Genomic DNA, 22,056 nt, shown 5'->3' on the forward strand with positions numbered 1-22,056 from the left:
TTTGCTCTTCTGCAGACCTACATCTCCCTGTCTCTTCAGAAGCTTAGCCTTTAATCACTTTCAAGCTCCTTGTTTAAGAGTTCCCATCTGAAAGTCCCTGCAATTTCAATATGGGATCACCCCCCAGGGGCCCAGTCAGATTCCCAATTCCAAATTACTGTAAGCAAACTTAAAAGGAATTATAACCTCCACTATCCATTTCAGTACCAGCAACTGGGGATATCTACAGCCATTTACTTTGTTTCTTTCCATCCAAAACTAACTAAGACTGATTTCACCCTTAGATACCCTTTAGCCTGAATTGCTACGACCACCAGACCCACAGATCTCTCTCTCTCTCTCTCTCTCTCTCTATATATATATATATAAAATGTTCATGAAATTAATACAGATATTTCCCACATTCTTCACAATCATGGACCAAATTTTCAGACAGACAGATGTGTGATTATTGTGGCTGTGTGTGCAAATGACCAATCAGCAAGGCCAAAACCATCCATTTGCATGTGTAAAACACCTGAATTGCATTTTAATATTGTACAAATTAGATGTCCAATTGTCTGCAAGTTTCTGCACACAAAGTGACATGGCTGATTTTTTGAAAATCAGGTCAAAGATTATTGCAAAAAAAAAAAAAAAAGACTGGAGTCCAAGATTTTCAAAAATAGCTTGTGATTTTGGATGTATCTAGTTGGGTACACATAAACAAATGCACACAAAATCACCAGTCACTTTTGAAAATCCTGGTCCATGCAAATAACCATAGCTAAAACGACGATTGAGTAATGGCTATTTTTAGTAAAAGTCATGGACAGGTCAAGGGCAATACATAAAAATTCATGGGCTGTGACCTGGCCATGACTTATACTATAAATATCTCTGGCTAAATCTTAAGGGGGTTGCTTCTGGAGGGCACTGGGGCTGCTGCTGGAGGGTAGGGGGGGAGCGGAACATCTGGAGGAGCTGCTGCTGGGGGAAAAGCTGGGGGGGGTTCTGCTGGGGTGGGGGGAGGATGTCCCGGTGAGCTGCTGCTGGGGGGTGGTCACCCTGGGGGACTGCTGTGGTGTGGGGGGGGCAGGGCCAGCCACGGCACCAGCAGCTGGGGGCCGCTGGCAGCGACTGCACTGGCAGGCTGGGGACCGCCACTGGAGGAGCGGCTACTCCAGCTGCCCAGGGTCTGCCGCCGGCAGCGGCTGCATGGGCCACCTGGGGACCACGGCTCAGGCAGTCCCTGGGGCCAGCCACACCAGTTGCTGCTTGGGTGGTCCCCAGAACTAGCTGCCCGGGGATGCCTGAGCAGCAGCTGGTGCGGCTGGGCCTGGGGCCACTCCAGCAGCGGATGGTGCAGCTGGCTGTAGCTGTCCCCGGGGCCACCTGAGCAGCTGGCCCTAGAGCCAGCTGCTTGGGGGGCCCTAGGGTCAGCCACACTGGCCCCCACAGAAGTCACAGAGGTCGCAGAAAGTCACGGAATCTGTGACTTTCCGCAACCTCCGTGACAAAAATGGAGCCCTAACCATAACTAATATTATCTAACGTCGGGACTTCTTAATGTACATCAATGTTTATATAGAGAGAATGTGTTCCACTTGCCTGTGGGAAAGGATCGGCTGATGCTAGCAGTACATTTTCTGGCTTGAGATCACAATGAACAATATTTTTAAAGTGAAGATGCCTCAAGGCAACAAGGATCTATGAAGAAATTCATAATCATTAACATTCAGTTTAGAATTTCATTCTATTTATTTTTAATTTCAATTCCTGACAGTAATATCAACAACAATAAACAGAGGATCATTGATTACACTTCAGAGTTTCTTAGAGAAATACACAATCAAATAGAAACATAAATTTTACCAAACTTTCAAAAAATGGAGTTGCTAAAAAATTCTATTATCATCACTGGCTATTATTTATAGAGTGCCTGAAAGTTTCCTAAATGCTTTACAACATGAAATAAGATAGCTTCTTGTCCCAAACAGTTTACATTCTAAATGAACACACAATTTACAAATTTTCACAAAATTCCTTTCCTTGAGTTCTGGAGTCCTACTTTTTCCCCCTGAAATTTTGGGACTCCAAAAATGCTTCATAGTTTGGCTTGCAAAGCTCTACTGTTCAAGTTTTACATTTTATCATTTTCAAAATGTGCATTCAAAGTTTTCACAGCAATTATAGCTTGTGGAAAGAAAATAGGGAGGGCCACCTGGATCCACAGAGGGATTAGGTATTACAGTGGTAAACATGCCTTTAGCCCAGTGGTTAGGGTACTCAACTGGGATGTGGGAGACACCACTTCAATTCCCCTTTTCTGTCTGATGAGTAGAAGGGATTTGAAAAGTGAGTGCCCTAATTACTGGAGTATAGAGTCCTTTTCATTCTGTCTCTGACCCACTTAATATTTAATTACAACAGAACAGCTTCAGCAAGCGAGGCAGAGCCCTGCATCAGAATATACCGTAGTCCAGTTGTTAGAGTGCTCACCCGAGTAGTAGGGAACCTCTGTTCAAATCTCCCCACCACCCTAACTGTCTTGTGTGGATATTAGGCATGCTGAGAGCATGCCTACTGGATCGGGCCCTGTGGGGATGATAGGCAGGGCATACGAAGGTATCAACACAGTCCTTAATAATATAATACCAGGTTTAAAAAAATTACTGGTGTAAATTATGACAAAGGAAAATGTAGCAAATAATGATGACACAATGTTAAATATCTTTCTGGCTCTATAATTAGGTTCTTACCTGGGTAATTAAAAACTTTGTTATTCGTTCTGGCAATCTGCCTTTTTCACTTGACAAGATCATCTCCAACATGTCTCCATGGAGCTTTTCCATAACAACGAACACTCTTTCCGGTGTCTCAAACATACACTCCAGATTTACTACACCAGGATGATGAAGGTTCTGTTAAAGACAAATACAGCAATGAATCAAATGAGTTTTCCCCCAATACTGTAGTGAGCTCTATTTCTATATAGCTGTTCAGACTTCAGGCCCCATACACCCCATTTTATTAAAAATAGACAGTTGAACATTTTAGGCATAATTTCAAGGTCTACAATTTTTTCTCATCCATATCTGCAAACTTTCAACTCGCATTTTACGACCATAAAATGGTAATTAGGTTTTAATTAACACCCCATCATGCACAGATTAATTTCTATGGTAGCCTGTCAGAATGTATGGTCTCTAAGCCCATTTCATATTATTTTAAAACCAATTGTGATTGAGGCCCCGTTGCTCTATATAGTGAACCAACAGATAAAACAGTATTTCTGTGAAAAAGTTCTTAAGATTTTCAATGATAATTTAGGGAAGGGCCTGTTTAAAAGAAAACATATAGTGTCTTCCAGGGCATGCAATGTGCAGAAGACCAATGCTGCAACAGCTCAATCTGTCCTATGGGGAGGAGACCTCCAGTGCAGAAGGGTAAAACTAAAAACAAAACCAATAATCAAAAAGCTAGTTCTGTGCCTGGAAGTTGTGAAGCTTTTACTGATGGTGGTCTGTGAGCCGGAAAAAACACATGACTTTACGATTCCAAGTGCAGACATTTATCTATCAGGATCAAATGACACAGAGGTACAGTTACTCCTCATCAATAAAAAGCACATTGACTGGCCAGCTCACAATAATAAACATCTGTAGCATTTAATTATATCCCAGTACATTTTTTCTATGCTCTTTATATGGATGCTGATTAGCCAAGCCAGTAATATTTTGGTAAGAATTATTTAAAGCAGTTGTTTTCAAATCTTTCTCAAAAAGAAGCATCACTTAACACATTTAAGATCTTTATCAAGGACTTCACTGCACCATTCCAATGAAATTAGCTATCACCCGGATTGGATCATATGAATTTTACATCGCGATAAGTGAAGTTAATACAGTAAATAAATGGTAATAAAATAAAAAAAAATACCTGTAAAATTGCAACCTCATTACGAAGTTGGCTTTCTTGTTTAGTTGGAAATCTTAGTTTGTCAATGATTTTAATTGCAACATCTCTTCCTGTTTTGCGATGTTTTCCTGCACATTATTAAAAAATACACCAATTAGCATGATTGGAGATGATAAGCATTTGATTTTTTAGATCTCATCTTCACGGTATTTTATGAGGACAATAATCAAGCATTTTCAAGAGAAGGCTTGCGATGAGTAGAATTGTATAAGGCATTAGAGGTTTTCTTTTGTTTTTTTTTAAGCAAATGAGCATTTCTTATGTTAAATAAATCATCATTTGACAAAGCTGCTCAAACATGATATTAATTTGGGCTATACTCAAAAAAAAGAAAAGAAAAGAAAAGAACCTGTGTAGTCAGACCTTAATAATTCAACCATATGATTTTCAGACTATGGACTCAAAGCTGCAAGATTCTGAACACTATGACTCCAACCCAGCAAAGCATTTGAGTAGTCCCATTGAAACTACTCACAGGCTTAAGTGCTTTAATGGATCATCACCTTGCAGGATTAACTCCTATGTATTTTACACGTGATTCACAAATCGAATCTCATTATCTCAAAAATATGAACACACTTCATTGAAAATCATTCCAAATTAGCTAATGTGCTCATTGTTTATTTCTCACAGCACTAAATTCAAATGAGGTAATTTTTTGATATAGTCTGAAAGATAAACAGGAAATACAATTTTATGAGGTTGATCCAGCTCCATTCCTAAGCATAAACCTATATCACCTCATTTCCGATTAGTTGCCCTATACTAAAAACTCCCTTTTCTTTCTCTCCATTGACATGACATTCAGGCCATTACTAGAACCAACTTTCCAATTATGTCTTAATATCTATTTTCCAGAGGGAAAGTCATATTGTAATATGTTTGTGACATTGTATTTCTATTTTCTTCTTGCTTGACAAAAACAATTATTTTCCCACCCTTCTGACAATAGTTTAAATGAAAATAATTTCCCATACTATGGAGTTGCAGTAGCAGCTCCTTATTTAATTGTTGTTATAGTCTAATGAAAGGATTTTTGTAAAAATAGCAATGACACGGTTTACAAGCAAAAAGTCCCCCCTCCCCCCCCCAACTGACACCCCTGTGAACTCAAGTCAGAATCTTAAAGTCAAGCTGTGTTCTTTCTGGCTTATAAATTATTGCCAGAAAAAGATTCTGCAATTCAAATTCAGTGAACAATTCTGTTCATGATTTGCAAGCCAGAAAAGAATCCTATTTACTCTCCTCTAGCTACGTTCGCTCTGCAGTGCTGATGAAAGTAAAGCATAATAAAAACTTACATTTGTCATTAAGGTCAGCAGATATGACTGAATTAAAAACAGGGAACTTGAGTAAATAGATTCTGATTTTACATACAAAACGGTACTTTCCATCTGAAATTTGGCATGTTTTATCTCTTGCCAGGAGACTTTTTTCCCCAAAGTTGAAATGGATTAGATGAGTCATTCATGAGATATGTGACTTTTAAAACAACAGTATTTCTCTTTCGAAAAAGGCGTGACTTTTTTTTTGGCCTTCTCTTTCAAGAGACTTATGTCTGTGAACTTCAGGTTTACTGTGTTCACTAAACTTTATGGAGAATTTGTGCGTAATATCTGTGCTGGGTAGAGAAATGATGCTGCCAATTATAAACAGAATAAAAATAAAGTAACATATTGTAAACTAAAGCAAAATAAAATGTTTAGTTTCTTAGTAGGAAATATATTAAACAGACAGCTAATTTCCTGAATGGTACAGATTCATTTCAAAATCCAAATACCCTGAACGTTTAGGAAATGTTACCTGTCATTGAGACTTGGTTTTTTTATATCAAAAACATATTAAGAAACAATTGGTCCTACCTCCATAAACAATTCCAAATTGTCCCGATCCCAACACTTCATCTGGGAAGATTTGGTATACTGTACTAATATCCTGTTGGTATGAATATAATGCATATTAAGCATTGAGATATGGAAATAAAGTCTTCTTTTGAAATATTTTTCAAATGGGAGCTAGCATATTTTTAGATTAGCACATTTTAATGAAATGTTAGAGTAACAGAGAGTCTTGGGGCATCCAGATGGATTTTCTAAAGCAAACAGCTAACTGTGATGACAGCGGGGAACGCAGTAACCATCAACTAGACAATATTGGCCCCTCAATTTTTATGAGTGGGTAGAGGTGCAGAATTTAGAGGCGCTTTTTTTACTTTTTCCAAGCCCACAGCCAGAGAGAATAATGTCAACAAGTTGTGAGTCTGAGAAAACCTAATAATTTTGGGCTTCAGATTCTTTAAACTTCTTCCCTAGCTGAGAGAGGTGCAGAAAGAAAAGAGCTCCCCTCGATATTAGGGTATTCAGTGAACTTCCCCTCATCAATTCCTAGTGCCTAATTGCAGGGTAGAGTAAGAGGCTTGTGTAAGACAGTTGGCAGATTCGCCAGTTGGGGCTGACCAAATAAAGGGCAAATGCCCAAGTTTAGTTCCACATCCCTATCTTCAGGGCTGTTGTTTAATAAATGGAAGGTGCAGAAAGGCTCAAAATGATATACAACTCTTTTAATAGAGCGTGTTTCTGTTTTCTGCAGCTGGACAGGAGATAGCTCTTTCCTGGCTAATATGGAGAGCTACAGTAGGGCCTCTGTGATCTTGGGTCTCTCTGGTTTGTGATCCCTGCCTATACATATGTTTACACTGCAATCAGGAAGTATAGACATACCTGAACTAGCTTTAATCTAGGTAACTTGTGTACCAGTGCAGTGAAGCCATAGTACTACAAACTTTTGTGCAGCTACCCCCAAGTTAATAACCAGGGTTCCAGGCAAGCTTGTTTAGCCTGTGCTGCTGCAACTTCACTGTTCTGGTACTCGATCTAGCTAGATTAAAGCTAGCTCGAGTATGTCTATGCAACCTCATGACTGCAGCATAGATATACCCTTAGAGTCAGGAAGTCTGCAGGTCACATAGTTGTTCCTAGTCATGTGCCCTGTTAACTACAGTTCCCAGTTTTAACCGGTGATGTGCACTGAGATGTGCACCTATGAGCCACAGATCCAGGCCCTGGCATAGCTCCATTCTTGGGAAGATGTGCAGTGCAGAATGCCTACTCTTTCTTTGGCAACAGGAGAATGTATATTTACTAAGATTTGAGACTGTCCTCTTAGGTGTATATTTTGCAGTCCTTCTACAAACAACACCTATGCAGGCCAATTTTACCTGTCTTGCCTTTAATAATCAACATACTGCAACAAAAGTTAACTAAGCTACCCATTCAACTAAGCTACCAAAATGTAATTCTTCTGTCTGAAGAAAAGAGTACTGCAAGGGAGATTTCCTTAAGACCTAATTGTATTTCTGCAAAATATCACCAAGTGAAAAATGGCTGATGAGCAATTCTCTCAAACACTCCTCTTACCAAAACAGATCAATTTCTTCACAGGCTTTATCATATGTCTAACACCAACATTCACAGAACACTCACCACATTTTCTTGAATCTGGCAGTTTGATACTGAAATACTGATGGATATATCCCCTGGGGGAAAAAAGTGAAATAAATACTCTAGATCAGTGGTTCTTAACCTTTACTGCAACCTGCACCCCTTTGGTTCTCAAAAATATGTTCTCGTCCCTCTTATAAAAAATCATTAAAGTAGGTCAGTTCTTTAAACCTAGATATATCATAACTATAGAATGAAAGAGATAGAATTATATATTTATTTAAATTTTGCAGTTCAAATTTAACGCAGTAATCGTTAAAAATTTATAATATTAATAAATACATAGGTTTGATGAAACAAAGTAGTTATACGTACGTGCCTGTGCTTAATTTGTGTTTTTGATGATTTACTTTCTAAAAAAATCTGGCATGTCTTGCACCCCCAGAAAGGGCATCTTGCACCCCAGGTTAAGAACCACTGCTCTAGATAGTTGTGCTTTTAGTTCAAACAGTTACTAAAAGTCTCTTTCTATAACATTATATTAATACCTACTGACAATCCAGAAATTGGACCAATTAGGTCATCTTATTCAGCTCCCCGCCAAGACTGTATATAGTCCACATTTATATGATTTGAGCAATTTGGCTTCCACTTCCTTTTGGATGTGATTCCAGAGTCTGACAAAATTTCATTATTTAAATCTTTCTTTGAACAATTTCATGCTATTACTACTGCTTATCACCTCTTCATCACTTTAATCAATTCCATTCTATCCTTGGCATTTACACCTTTCAAATATAATTTTTCAGTATGTAAATGTCATTGCATGTGGGGCAAATTATTAGTATTTATTACTGGTTTATGGTGTTACCCTTATTACCCATTGTGCTTTCCAGACCTTCAAGAGGGGACAGTCATACAAAGCCTATATATTGTCTTGAGGGGCCTGAGGTTGAGTTTTCCCTTTCTAAAGGTTAGATCTCAACCACCTGAAGACAAAGAACCCTATTCTATTCTATATTTGTTCTTATAACACCCTCACTAGAATAGTATCTGAGGACCTTCAAATAGTCTATTAAGCAACATGACTAATCTCTGTCATGTGTGGCTCATTCTCTTTCTCATCCTCTGCAGTGTTTTGTTTTTGTAAGACAGGATTCAAAATGTACATTCTGCTCTGTGTTTACATTCGAGAAGGCAGGTCAAAGAGCCTTGCACCTTGAGCGGAAGGTGGTGAAGACTGTGACGGTCTTTAGTTGCTGTAGGAGTTCATTCCACAGTCTTGGACCAGCCCTTGAGAAAGCAATGTCTCCTGAGCAGCTGAGCTTTATTTACCCTATGATAGAAAGTTCCATTACGCCTAAAGAGTGGAGTTGTGAGCAACATCTTCATCCCAGACTTTAGGCGATCTTTTAGATATACAGGGCCCAGGCCATTGAACACCTTTTAGATATACAGGGCCCAGGCCATTGAACACCTTGAAAACAAGGACTGAGACCTTCAACTTAACCCTAAATTGTATGGGAAGCCAATGAAGAGAGCAGAGGACAGGTTTGGTGTGCTTTTTGTAGCTGGTGTTGCTGAGGAAATGTGCTGCGGTGTTTTGTACAAGCTGGAGTTTCCTAAGGACTGGAGGTGTGATGCCCAGGTATACTGCATTAATATAATACTAATGGGGAGTGACAAAGGTGTGTATAACTGAGATGAGAGCATCTTATGCAAGGATGGAATGGCGTCTTCTAGTCAGTCAGAGAGCACAGAAAATGCTACTCACTGATGCTGCTAGGTGAGAGCTTAGAATGAGTGAGGAGTCTGAGAGCACTCCTAAACTCCATACTGAACTGACCAATTGTGCAAGTTTGCTTTCAACCAAAGGAGACTGCACTATAGCTGTCTTGCTTGGGTTCAGCTTCAATCTGCTGTTCTTAATCCATGAACTGATTTTGTCCCAGCACTGTGCCATCTGGGTGATAGTTGTATAAGTCATATGTGGCGAAGTGTAAGTAGAGCTTTGTGTCGTTCACAGATCAGTGATCTAGAAAGTGGAAGAAACTCTATCCGGTCCACAGGGAAGCAGCAATGGGCCCCCTACCAACTCAGCAGGTGTTTTTGTTGGCAGGAGAGCCACTATTACCCCAAGAATAGGCAGGACTACAGGGGGCTCCATATGGAGCTGAGTGAGTGCCTTTATCTGGCTCTGCCCACCAGCAAGCCCTCCAACAGAAGATGATCAATGATCAGAGGAAAAGCCTACACTTCATTATTGCTCTAAATAACCCAAAATTGAGAGTGGAATATTTCCTAGCCTTCCTTGAAATATAGTTTTTTTCAAAAAACAAATGAAACTCCTATGACCCAGCTCTTGTCCCATCCTCTCCATCCCTCGGTTCCTACCCCCCTCACACAAACCGCTGCATAACTCCACTTGAAAGGAAAAGGAGGGAACCCACAATCAGAAAAATGGAACAAAAGGAAGTGAGAACTCAATTACAGACTCTCCAGCAACCCAAAGGTGCATAACCTTCTTTATTCTTGTTGGTCTTGCATTGGCCTCATCCCCCAAGTGCAAGCAATGTATGCAGCCTTCTGGGGCTCAGGCTCCCTCAGTACACTATGTGCCCTAGTCTGAATACGGTCAGTAGTCATGTCAGTAACTCCAGTTATGAGAAGGAGGATGCACTACTTTAGGACAAGCTCTAAAGTTTCTTGTACATTGTTTGCTTGCTAATAAATTTGTATATTGAATATGCATACACTCATGCAAAACTTAGCCCAAAATGTTCCGGTGAGAAACTACAAACAACTTAAAATATATGGATGGCCAGCTCCTCCACAGGAGTACATGGGCACAACCTTGTTGACGTCCGTGGAACTATGCTCATTTACACCAATGGAAGATCTGGTCCATATATATTTTAATCCACTGCCTTTATGTAAAGATGGAACTGGGTAAATCAACTTACTGTGCAGGCTGGGTCCTGATCCAACCGAAGCCCCTTTAGGAATGACAGGCATCAGAGCATGCTGAATTGCCATCTCCCACATTCTCGCAACATCCAGACCAATGCCACTGGTGAGAACACTATTATTCAGTGGTACACTTGAGAGGTTTTCTAGGTTTTCTCCAACATAATAAATTATATTTGCTGTGGTTATTTCAAAGCAATGGGGATTGGCTTCTTGCGACAGTAAAGAAAAATGTTTTGCAGGTTCCAGGGACAAAATTTCAGATAATGGAATTTCCTGAGGAGAGAAGATATATACTTTTTTTTCAATAAGATCTATCAACATGCTGTCAAATAAGATTAAAACATGGACCACATTTAATTTCATTGTGGTTGTGTAACTAAAAGCAATGTGTTTTTATAAACTAACGTAGAGTCTAACCTTGTAACTTGGACTTCACAATGCACAGGTCTGTTTGGGAGGCAAGTGGTCCTTTGCAGGACCAAGTAGCGCTTTTAAATGATAATTGTGAATTCATCACAGAGATGAAGTGGGCAATGTCAGGCAGGTATGAGTAGGGCTGCTCCATACATAAGCAGACCTCCATTAGAAAAATAAATGCCACATTTCTGATAGGTGCTGGAACTAGGGGTGCTGCAGCACCCCCTAGCTTGAAGTGGTTTCCATCATATACAAGGTTTACAGTTTGGTTCAATGGCTCTTAGCACTCCCATTATACAAATTGTTCCAGCACCCCTGCCCTTTCTTGCCATAAGTAAGGTATATGTGTAGGAGAATTCAGCTGCTTTGAAGTGAGAGAGAAGACACAAATTAAGGCCCCATTCACAACAACACATGATCCTGTGTTTAATGACCATTAACTTCAATGGGACCTATTTAAAGTTAAGTACATGCTTAAGTGCTTTCCTGAATCAGGGCCCAAAAGGTCAAAGGTGACAGCAAAAACTTTAAAACATTCTTTATTATTTAACATTTTTATTGCCATGATGCCCACAGGTTTCAACTACCTTTGTAACAAGGAATACCTGAGAACAAAAGCCATACCTATTACAAGTCTAAATCAGACCACTAATTGCCCAATGGACAAAATTAAAACATCCCCCTCCATATACATAGTCATTTAGATAGGTTTTATATTATGAATGATGGGAATGTTAGAAAATGAACCCTCTGTTCACAGATCATTTCCTAAATGGGTTTTTCAGCAGAGTCTGAATCTCTCACCAACAGTACAAATATTATCACTTTGACAGCATGAGTATTATGCTGGCCATCGTAACATTAAATTCTACTGTGTTTTGGTTGTGACAGGCAAGGTAAAGGTAAATGTATTCAAGTTCAACGATGAAAACAAATATTGAACAGTGTAGTTCAAAGATTTACCACTAGTGTAGTACAAATAAGTATTAACTAACTCAGCTATTCACTCCAATTCTTGATCATTATATGTCAGTACTGGAAAAGATTGAAAAGCCCTGCATAAATATCAGAAGCCATAAAATATCTTTACCTTGTAATATTTGCTTCCAGTATCATTTTGAAAGAGTGTAATGCATTTGCTGTCTAGCCTCCAGTAGTGTCTTTTCCTCTATAATAAAAAAATAATAAAATAATTTCTTAACATCTTTTTTAAAGTAAATGAACAAGATATTGGTATTAAAATTCACTTTTGCAAAAGTTTTATTTAACTCTACAGTGGTTAGGTGAAGGGATCTGTATTAAATGATTTGCAGGAGGACTCTATTTGTTAGGGGAGTAGTCTTGGGTTCAGAGAGGTGCCTTTTTCTGTCCCCTTGAAAATCTGTTCAGATCCATTCAATCTGCATAATGCTCAATAGAGTTTGCTAGAGGTTTGCTGCTAAAATCACTCAACATTCCATCTGCACCGAGCATGATCCCTAGTGTTTCACTTTAGCATGCCACACAAAACGGAACTTATTATCCTTGATTCAGCAGTTACGAAGGTAAATAACTTTTTCCCCCCTCCAAGTTTTCCATGTCCCTCTTAGTAGACGTGGATATTCTTGCATCAGATAGTGTAATTTTCAGTTTTACAAAAGCCCTGACTCTCCTTTATGTCTAGCTAAGAAATGACAGTCAGAAGTTAAAGCTATTTTTTAGAACATCTCAGGTAATAGAGAGATATATTGATTTTGTTTTCTTAGATTTTTTTTTCAAATTTCTTCATATTCTTTTTGCTACAGTAAATCTGACACCTTTAGATTTGTTTTGTGCTCTAACTAATTCTCTCCTGGAGGAGTGAATATTTGTTACATGTGCTTCAGGCTTTGAGTATTGGACCTTAGATATAAAATAGTTACAACTTTAGGCCCCGATCCTGCAAACACTGAGTAGTTTGGTACTATTTTTGTGAACAAAGTGTGTAAGTTATTTGCAGGATCAGGTCCTTCAGTATTATAAATTATGTGTAGTAAGAGATGTCTTTGTTAACATTCTTTCTTACCATTGTGTCCTTGCTGGTATAGTGAACCATCCATCCCTCCTTCATTACTGTGCTACTTTTCCTTTTTGTGTGCTTGACAGATTGCACCACTCTCATTAGTGGAATATTGTTGCTTGTTGAAGGGCTTAAAAATCAATAAAAGCTTCTTAAAAAATTAGACAATTTTAGACAAAACAGAAGAAAATCCTTTCAAAGCATGACATAGTATGTCATGTGTCTACATTTATTGTTACTAGCTGATTTGCCAGTGTGTGTGTGTGTGTGTGTGTGTGTGTGTGTGTGGTATACTATCTTTGACTTTCAGTGACCACCCCAAGCTGAGGAATCCGATGAGGCCATTACTGGTCCTGATTCTGAGAAACAAGCACACAACTAAATGTGCTACATCATTTTTCATCCCCATTGGAGAGGTATATACTTACATCTCAAGAGGGGGGTGAGAGAACCATTCAGTTGAAACCACAAATATTCTAACACTACTTTTAGAAAATAGCAGGAAAAAAGTAAAAATCAAAATCTACTGCGTGCTAAAAAGAGAATATTCTTGTTTTACTTCATAACCAAACAGACCTAGGATGCTTGTTTTCTTTTCAATTTGCTGCTGCTTTATCTACAAGACAGTTATATATAGTCCTCTCTCAAATCCCTTATAAATTTATCCAGTGAAGCATCTACAAGAGTTATTTGAGAATCCATTCTCTTTAGGAATCAGAATATTTGCAGATTTTTCAAGCTTTTGACTCAGTTATAGACATAGTAGGTGCAATAAGATATGGCAGTAAAGGTTGTGCTATCTGGCTCACCTGATCATTCTGTTAGAATCATCATGGTCAGGATCAGGATCTTGCATTTCCCCATTGTCACTGTGGCATCCTGTCATTGACATCTCAGAATCATGAGCCATAGACTCGTCCATGTCATCCATAAGACCACTATTTCTTTCACTGTCATTGTCATCACTTCCCTCTTCCATGACCACATCTGACTCAGCACCAGGACTAAGCAAATCTGGAATATGGTTTTCAGAATTACATAAAAATAGCAGGGATAGGTCAAATCAAAACCATGGACTTAGGGAAAGTTCAGGTCCACATCTGATCACTACAGCCTCTAGGCCCATCTCTTCCACAAAAGTAAACCTATTACACTGACCAAGTATGAAGTTTAACTAATTATTGGGGATTACTATCCAGAACCCCAAACCTGTCAAAATGCAATACTTTCAGAAAGAAAATTTGAAATATGATCTTCTGTTAAAACTGCCAAAGTCAAAGCAGGCATTTTTAATCTATGGGCCTTTGTTCAAACTCTCTGTACAGATGGGCATTCAGCCTCTATAATTCTTGGCAGATTTTCTATGCAGCTAGAATGATGTGCACAATGCCTGATAGTTGTTGGCAGTCCACAGGTGCAAACTGATGTGTGGTTAGGTTGGAGAGCAGGAATTTCAAACCTAGCAATTTCCTGTTATGTGACCATAAGCTATTAAAATAAACTCCCAAGGTAATTATTTACCATAGCACTATATATATATATTAACTAAAAGGAAAATATCACCCCCTTTTCACCACTTCCCCCCCCTTTGCATAGAAGTTGCAAAGAATGGCATGTTAATGCATATTATTGAACAGAAGGTGCCCATGTTTAACATGAAAATAGTAGATTGATCTCAACAGTTCTATTATAAGACAGCATTGCAAAATGGATTCATCTCAGGATGGATGTGGAGTTTGTAGAGGTGAAACAAAGACAGGGATAGGTGAAACCAAGGCCAAATTACCAGTGATTAGGTTCCCCCTCCTTCCAAGTATTAAGATGCGACACAGATTGCATCTCCTTAGTGGTTGCTAAAACTAGACTCAATCTCTAGCTGGAGCCAGTTTGATTCTGTTACGTTATGTGCTCCTTCAGCAGTAATTTAAATTTCATATTGTGTTTATGTTTGTTTCTCCTAACATGGTGTTGAACTTTCTTCTTCACTTCAAGATATGAGTTGCCTAAGTGAGATTAGAACAAGAAATAACATGTACTATATACAATATACCTATATCTCTTTAGCTCAAGCAAATTATTTTGGCCTATTTTAACCCTGATGCTACGCAGGCTATGATTCAACCACCCAAAACCTCTAGTGCTGACAGATAGGAAAGACAGCATTAGATTTTCTGGGGTATTCCCTTTCAGTTATTAACACTGTAGTTGTTCCCACTCAGCTATAGCAATCTGAGACAGGGAAATATCACCTGGAAGACTCTGCGCATTCTCAACGACCCACTCATTCTATCTATGGGGGAGGTTCTTCTCAAATGTCAGGTAATAAAGTCAGTCTGACAGTAAAGGATGCCCAGTGAAGAAAGAGAACATGAAAGCTTTTCCTGTCAATCAACTTCACACAAATGGCAAGGGGTTGGAGGGGAAGAGAGAGGAGGAAAGATCACTGTGGCAGATGATTAGGTATGTTAGTCATTCAACTCAGAGGCAATGGTTTAATACAGTTTGGATTCTAATCATTTATATATGGCTGTGCAAGGAACATATTGTACTCCATCTTTGGCAGATGTAATCATATGGCCATGGATGGCACATTAAGGTCTGGGGCTCTGTTTTTTCCCCAACACTTAAGCATTTTTAATCTTTATGTAAATAAACCCACAAGTGGTTAAAAATAATCTCTCATATTCAGTGTTCAATTTGTTTATTAATGAAATCATACTTTGAATTTCATAGCTCCAGCCTTCAATTGCTATTCTGGGGGAGAAGCATCACAGAGCAGATGGGCAGAGTGACATTTTTATTTTTATTTATTTATTTATATTTAAAGTATTAGAAAGATACCTATCCAAGGCTCTATTTAAACAAATACAATGAGATACAAGGATGAAACTTCCTGTTGTAGTGGGGCCCTACATTCCTGCATCTAGGATGCAGCACACAGAGTCCTAATGCTGGGTGTGGATGGGTGATGGAGAACTCACTAGGTACTGGGGGAAAGCAACATTAAGCAGATACTGTATAGGGGGACAGGAGCTGCAGATGGCTGAGCCCTGCTTCTGAAGAGCTGTACTTGGGGAAGAGAGAACTGGCTTCCTGTCAGCACCTTCTATACACTGTCTGCCTCCTTCCCCAGCAGCAGCTTCAGACAAGCTTGCTTCACTCTATCGTTTCCACAGAGATAGCACCATGTGCCTGTCATCAGCTTGGCACCAGACACACATGTAAGAGGGAAGTCAGTGAAAGCAGCATGGTACTTTTCCAAAGGGAAAGGCTGGAGTGACTGGGAAATGGACTGCAGCTGTCAGCGAGGGAAGCAGGTGGTTTCAGGCAGTGATTAAGGAGCAACTAAGGGAGTGCTTTGGTCATTCACCCCAGCTCTTGAAAAACAGCACCTCTCTCTGCCTGTGGGTCAACTCCTTAACACCACACTTCTCCTTAGCACTGCCCTACGTACCCCCAGCCAGACAGCAACGTGACTCATGGTCCCTCTCTGACCCCACATAGCTCTGTGCTCATAGGTATTTGCACTGTCAAAATACAAGTTGGATTGGAAAAGCTGCATAGATTAATTTTTTAAAAGCAACTGGAAGTTCTCTATAGAGAAGAATCAATAACATCATCAATAAAATTAACATATGAACAATTTACAGCATATTTTGGCCCTTAGATTTGAAAATTATGCTGTGTTCTTCCTTACTTGGGCATCATCCCCAGTTACCCTGACCGAACAGAGGTATATTGCAGGAGTGGTTATGGTGAATTTAAGTATACATCTTGTCCAAGATTTTAAAAAATGACCAGAGGTTTTGGGTGCCCACTTAATAGGGGCCTGACCATAGAAATTGTTGAGTGCTCACCTTCTGAAAAATCAGGCCCCTAATAAGTTGTCTCAAGTTGGGCACTCAAAATCACTAGCTATTTTTTAAAACCTTCACCATCATTTTCACCCTCTCCAACTAGCAATAAACATTGAACAGTCTCATTTTTATAGTCAGTTTTCCCTAGTTTAACGACACTTTATCCAACATTTATTTTTAAAAAATCTTTATTTTACTCTCAATATCTGTTTAGTGAAGCACAGAATTAAGAAACAAGGTTTAACAGAGGAAATTGTTTAATAAAAACCTTGTGTGTATTTTATTTAAGTTATGAAGAGTTCAAGCTGACAACTTAAAATATTGCAACACGCATTAGGAAATGTAACACTTGACCACATTTTTTCTTCCCTTATCTCATGGAAAATGACATTTTCAAAGTAATCAGCAACTAATCTAAAACCACCCTCTTTTCCCCCAGTGCCGTCTGTCAAGCCTATCCCTACATTCCTGCGCTTGACACAAAACTTACACCACGTGCAGGGGAAAGTGGGCAGATTTTCAAGCTTTCATTTCTGGCAGGCAGTTGATGTAATGAGCATCATGCCAACAGGAAGGGGTAGAATTTTTTTCCTGGAGGGCCTTCCCAGTTCTTTCAGGTATACATTTCTGCTCAGGAAGATTATCCTACAGTAAACACATGTTCCTTCCCAGAGTAAAATACAATTTGTGTTTTGTCTCCGATAGGTAAGTGTCCTCTTTTATTGCCTAGGGGGTTGGAAGTTTTTTGGCAGCCACTGATACCCCACAAAATGTATGCTGCTGATAGCCCACACTCAGTGAAACATTTTATGGTCATAACCTGCTGTTTGTTCTGCCAATATGGTACAGCTGTGCCTATCTACAGGTGCTAAATATCTTGGAGAACCCCTTTTGATGAACACGAAATATGAACCACCAGTGGGTTTCCTCCCACACTTCATCTTCAATACATAAACAGAAATATTATAAAGCAAAAGCCATGCTAAGGCAATGGGAAAAAACTCTTTCTCCAAATTGCTTTACAAAACTCCTCCTTCCTTTAATTGTTAGTTTAAACAGAGACAGTAACAGTCATGAAGATAACGTACCTCCGTTAATGGCTACTTCACCAAGGCAGTTATTTGGCACTTTAGGTGCACAGCGCTTGTGACAATTGAACCTACAATCTGATTTAAAACAAAAAGGAGATAATTTTGTTGATTTCCCTTTTTCATTGATACAATTACAGTTCTACACATAAAAGTTACCATCTCTGTCATTTGATTAATGGGAAGTTAACCTGAGGTGGCCAGAGAATGCTATGCTGGCCACATGCCAGTTGCCAATGCAACTCACAGGATACACACACTAGAAGTTTTCCTGGCGGGTGGGTGGGGGAGGAGGGGATGTTAGTTATGGCAATCTGGGTGGGGGCTTGTTCAGAATGGAGGTGAAGTCCTAGCCTTATCCACGCAAAGACCCGAGGGCTTGGTTTAAAGACCTTTATTCGTCCTTCCAGGGAGTGAGCTGCAGTCTGACTAGTTGGTGCTACAGAATGGGGCACTATCTCCAATTCTGAAGACTGATATTGAGAATAAGAAAAATCTATCTAGGGTTTTAGATAACAATATGACTGTTCTTTACAATGGTACATAATTTTAGTATGGTATTTTCAGGATATATTTAAGTGTTTAGTTGTTTCGGTAATTTTTCTCTTTGTTGTGATACTTTTAAACTTGGCTCAATTTTTCTTCTCTATTTTTGCACATTTGTATAGACAGTAGAACCTCAGAGTTACGAACTGACCGGCCAACGACCACACACCTCATTTTGAACCAGAAATACACAATCAGGCAGCAGAAGCAGAGAGAGAGAAAAAAAGTAAATACAGTACAGTACTGTGTTAAACGTAAACTACTAAAAATATAAAGGGAAAGTTTAAAAAAAAGATCTGACAAGGTAACAAAACTGTTTCTGTGCTTGTTTAATTTAAATTAAGTTTCAAAGCTGTATTAAGTAAATGTTCAGTTGTACACATTTGAAAGAACCACAATGTTTTGTTCTGGTCCTGAACAACCTCCATTCATAGAAGAATATCAGGGTTGGAAGGGACCTCAGGAGGTCATCTAGTCCGACCCCCTGCTCAAAGCAGGACCTAATCCCCAACTAAATCATCCCAGCCAGGGCTTTGTCAAGCCTGACCTTAAAAACCTCTAAGGAAGGAGATTCCACCACCTCCCTAGATAACCCATTCCAGTGCTTCACCACCCTCCTAGTGAAAAAGCTTTTCCTAATATCCAACCTAAACCTCCCCGACTGCAACTTGAGACCATTACTCCTTGTTCTGTCATCTGCTACCACTGAGAACAGTCTAGATCCATCCTCTTTGGAACCCCCTTTCAGGTAGTTGAAAACAGCTATCAAATCCCCTCTCATTCTTCTCTTCTGCAGACTACATAATCCCAGTTCCCTCAGCCTCTCCTCATAAATCATGTGCTCCAACCCCCAATCACTTTTGTTGCCCTCTGCTGGACTCTTTCCAATTTTTCCACATCCTTCTTGTAGTGTGGGGCCCAAAACTGGACACAGTACTCCAGATGAGGCCTCACCAATGCCAAATAGAGGGGAATGATCATGTCCCTCGATCTGCTCTCCATGCTCCTACTTATACAGCCCAAAATGCAGTGAGACATCAAGTTCTAAAATGATGGTGTCCTGTCTTCCCCACGCCCATGTATAATTGTAAACCCTCTTCACCAGCAGGCATAGGGGCATATTCACTATGGTTAGTATGACTGCTATTGCCAGTTCTAGCACACAGGCACCCAGCACATTTTCCCCTGCTGATTCTGGCTTACATTGTTACGGTATCAAGATGTGTCATTTCCTAGGTATTTATTGCTGATTCTGGCTTACATTGTTACGGTATCAAGATGTGTCATTTCCTAGGTATCTGAAGCTAAATTTTAAAACACATTTACTGTCATTCTAACAACTTGCAACTTAATGAACCATTTGAAAGAACTGGTTGAAAACCTGCATATGAGTACTGGCATTCCTCGGGCAATGGCTTCCCTTCTCCAACATACACAATTCTGCTAGGGCCTGGTTCCTGACAGCATCGGTTCTTAGCAACAAGGGAACACTGTTGACTCATATCCAGCTTCTCATCTACTGTAATCCCAGGTTCTTTTCTGCAGAACTGCTGCCTAGCCACTCGGTCCCTAGTCTGTAGCAATGCATGGGATTCTTCCGTCCTAAGTGCAGGACTCTGCACTTGTCCTTGTTGAACCTCATCAGATTTCTTTTGGCCCAATCCTCCAATTTGTCTAGGTCCCTCTGTAACCTATCCCTACCCTCCAGCGTCTCTACCACTCCTCCCAGTTTAGTGTCATCTGTAAACTTTCTGAGCGTGCAATCCATGCCATGATCATTAATGAAGATATTGAACAAAACCGGCACCAGGACCGACCCTTAGGGCACTCCGCTTGATACCGGCTGCCAACTAGACATGGAGCCACTGATCACTACCGTTGAGCCTGATGATCTAGCCAGCTTTCTATCCACCTTATAGTCCATTCATCCAGCCCATACTTCTTTAACTTGCTGGCAAGACTACTGTGGAAGACTGTATCAAAAGCTTTGCTAAAGTCAAGGGATAACACGTCCACTGCTTTTCCCTCATCCACAGAGCCAGTTATCTCATCATAGGTGTTCATAGGTTCCCAAGGTGTTTGTAACTCTGAGGTTCTACTGTAGCCCTTTACTAGTATTAGACTCCATGAATAATTTTTATCATTTTATCATTTATCAGTTACCCTGTGGAGACGGCTTTAACTTAAAACAAGAGTAGTAATATACTAAAGAGGAGGGACTGGGGGAAATTTGCTTTGTCTATATTGTAAATTATATCAGTTTAACTTTAAATTGGTTTAAAAACTGATTCAGTCAGACTAGTGCAAAACCCTGTGTGGACACTCTTATTTCTTTTAAAACTTGGTTTATATTGATTTGCTTAACTCCGTAGGGAATCAAGTTAAGCTAATTAAAACAAGTTTATATCAAATTAAGAGTGTCCACACAGAGTTTTTGCACTAGTTTAAGTCAGTTTACAACCACATCTTTAGTTAAACTGGTATAACTTTGACTTTAGACAAGGCCCTAGTCTAAGGGGTTGTCTACACTGGCAATTTACAGCGCTGCAACTTTCTCACTTAGGGGTGTGAAAAAACACCCCCCTGAGCGCAGCAAGTTCCAGTGCTTTAAAGCGCCAGTATAGACAGTGCTCCCAGCGCTGGGAGCTACGCCTCTCCTGGAGGTGGGTTTTTTAGAGTGCGGGGAGAGCTCTTTCCCAGCACTGTGCCGTGACCACACAAGCCATGTTAAAGGCTGCCGCAGCAGCACTTTAGCATTGTCAGTGTAAACTAGCCCTTAGGCTTTGTCTACACTGGCACTTTCGTCATTAAAACTTTTGTCGCTAAGGGGTGTGAAAAAAACCATCCCTGAACTACAAAGGTTTTAACGACAAAAAGTGTCGGTGTGGACAAAGCCTAAGAGCTAGTCTACTCTGGCAACGCTAAATGAGCTCTCTCCCGGCGACAAAGAGCGGCTACACTGTACCTTACAATGGCATGGCTGCAGCGGCATAGCTGCGCCGTTGTAAGGTGCACAGTGTAGACATAGCCTTAAACAGCTGATTTCAAAGTATGCTGCTCAACATTACAAGAGGGACTTAACTGTGGATAATTTAAGGTTGTCTTCACTAAGATAAAAGCAGCCACAAGACTGCTATTTTAGTATGTGCCAGCTCATCAAGTTGAACTCCTAGCCTAAGTTTCAATTTGACCAGCTAACACGTGCTAACACGCTACTTTCCTTGTCTATGTTAGAGTTTTAAAACACATTAGTCAGAATATGCTAGCTAACATGTTCTTATAAAATCCACATCCTTTTATCATAATCAAGACAAATCCTTAGGTCCTTAACTTTAAGCAGGAGTCTTTGCAAGATTGAGGCCTTAAAGACACTTTAATGACAGTAACAGCTATCTGATCAATGAGGGATTATGATCATCACAACCAAAATATAAGTACGACTCTAACACTACATGGTAAATATTTTGAACTGTTATTATTGATGTTTCATATATTCAGTTATTATGCACCTGAACGGGTTCTTCCACTTGATTCCTGTAAATTGTTAACACACATAAAAATATTAAAACAATGCAGTGAACCAAGAAAAGGATAGCCATATTGATGTTTTATATAAATTACAAATTACTGTACACACAATTATTAATAAATTCAGATTACAGCCTGAAAAAAATAGTATTATTAAAAATTCTCTGGTCTTCACTTGTAATGATGCAATTAGCATATTGTTGATCACACTT

At 39.6% G+C, this 22,056-nt stretch overlaps 1 protein-coding gene across 12 annotated transcripts in view; it reads right to left on the reverse strand.

Annotated features, from left to right (window-relative positions):
• The window catches only part of PRKD1 (protein kinase D1), a 305,153-nt gene that overhangs the window by 20,170 nt on the left and 262,927 nt on the right, over positions 1-22,056 (reverse strand). For 9 of the 12 annotated variants that reach the window (XM_065595395.1, XM_065595394.1, XM_065595392.1 and 6 more), the window contains 10 exons: positions 17,771-17,848; positions 13,635-13,839; positions 12,832-12,955; positions 11,878-11,955; positions 10,364-10,643; positions 7,443-7,495; positions 5,823-5,895; positions 3,922-4,028; positions 2,742-2,903; positions 1,591-1,689 (listed from right to left, as the gene is read on the reverse strand). In XM_065595395.1, coding sequence (XP_065451467.1) covers positions 1,591-1,689; positions 2,742-2,903; positions 3,922-4,028; positions 5,823-5,895; positions 7,443-7,495; positions 10,364-10,643; positions 11,878-11,955; positions 12,832-12,955; positions 13,635-13,839; positions 17,771-17,848 — 1,259 coding nt within the window. The remainder of the gene's footprint in view (positions 1-1,590; positions 1,690-2,741; positions 2,904-3,921; positions 4,029-5,822; positions 5,896-7,442; positions 7,496-10,363; positions 10,644-11,877; positions 11,956-12,831; positions 12,956-13,634; positions 13,840-17,770; positions 17,849-22,056) is intronic. The other 3 variants (XM_065595393.1, XM_065595399.1, XM_065595398.1) reach the window with 1 other exon arrangement.

Source organism: Chrysemys picta, chromosome 4 (genome assembly GCF_011386835.1).
Source record: "Chrysemys picta bellii isolate R12L10 chromosome 4, ASM1138683v2, whole genome shotgun sequence".
Classification (NCBI taxonomy): Eukaryota; Metazoa; Chordata; order Testudines; family Emydidae; genus Chrysemys; species Chrysemys picta.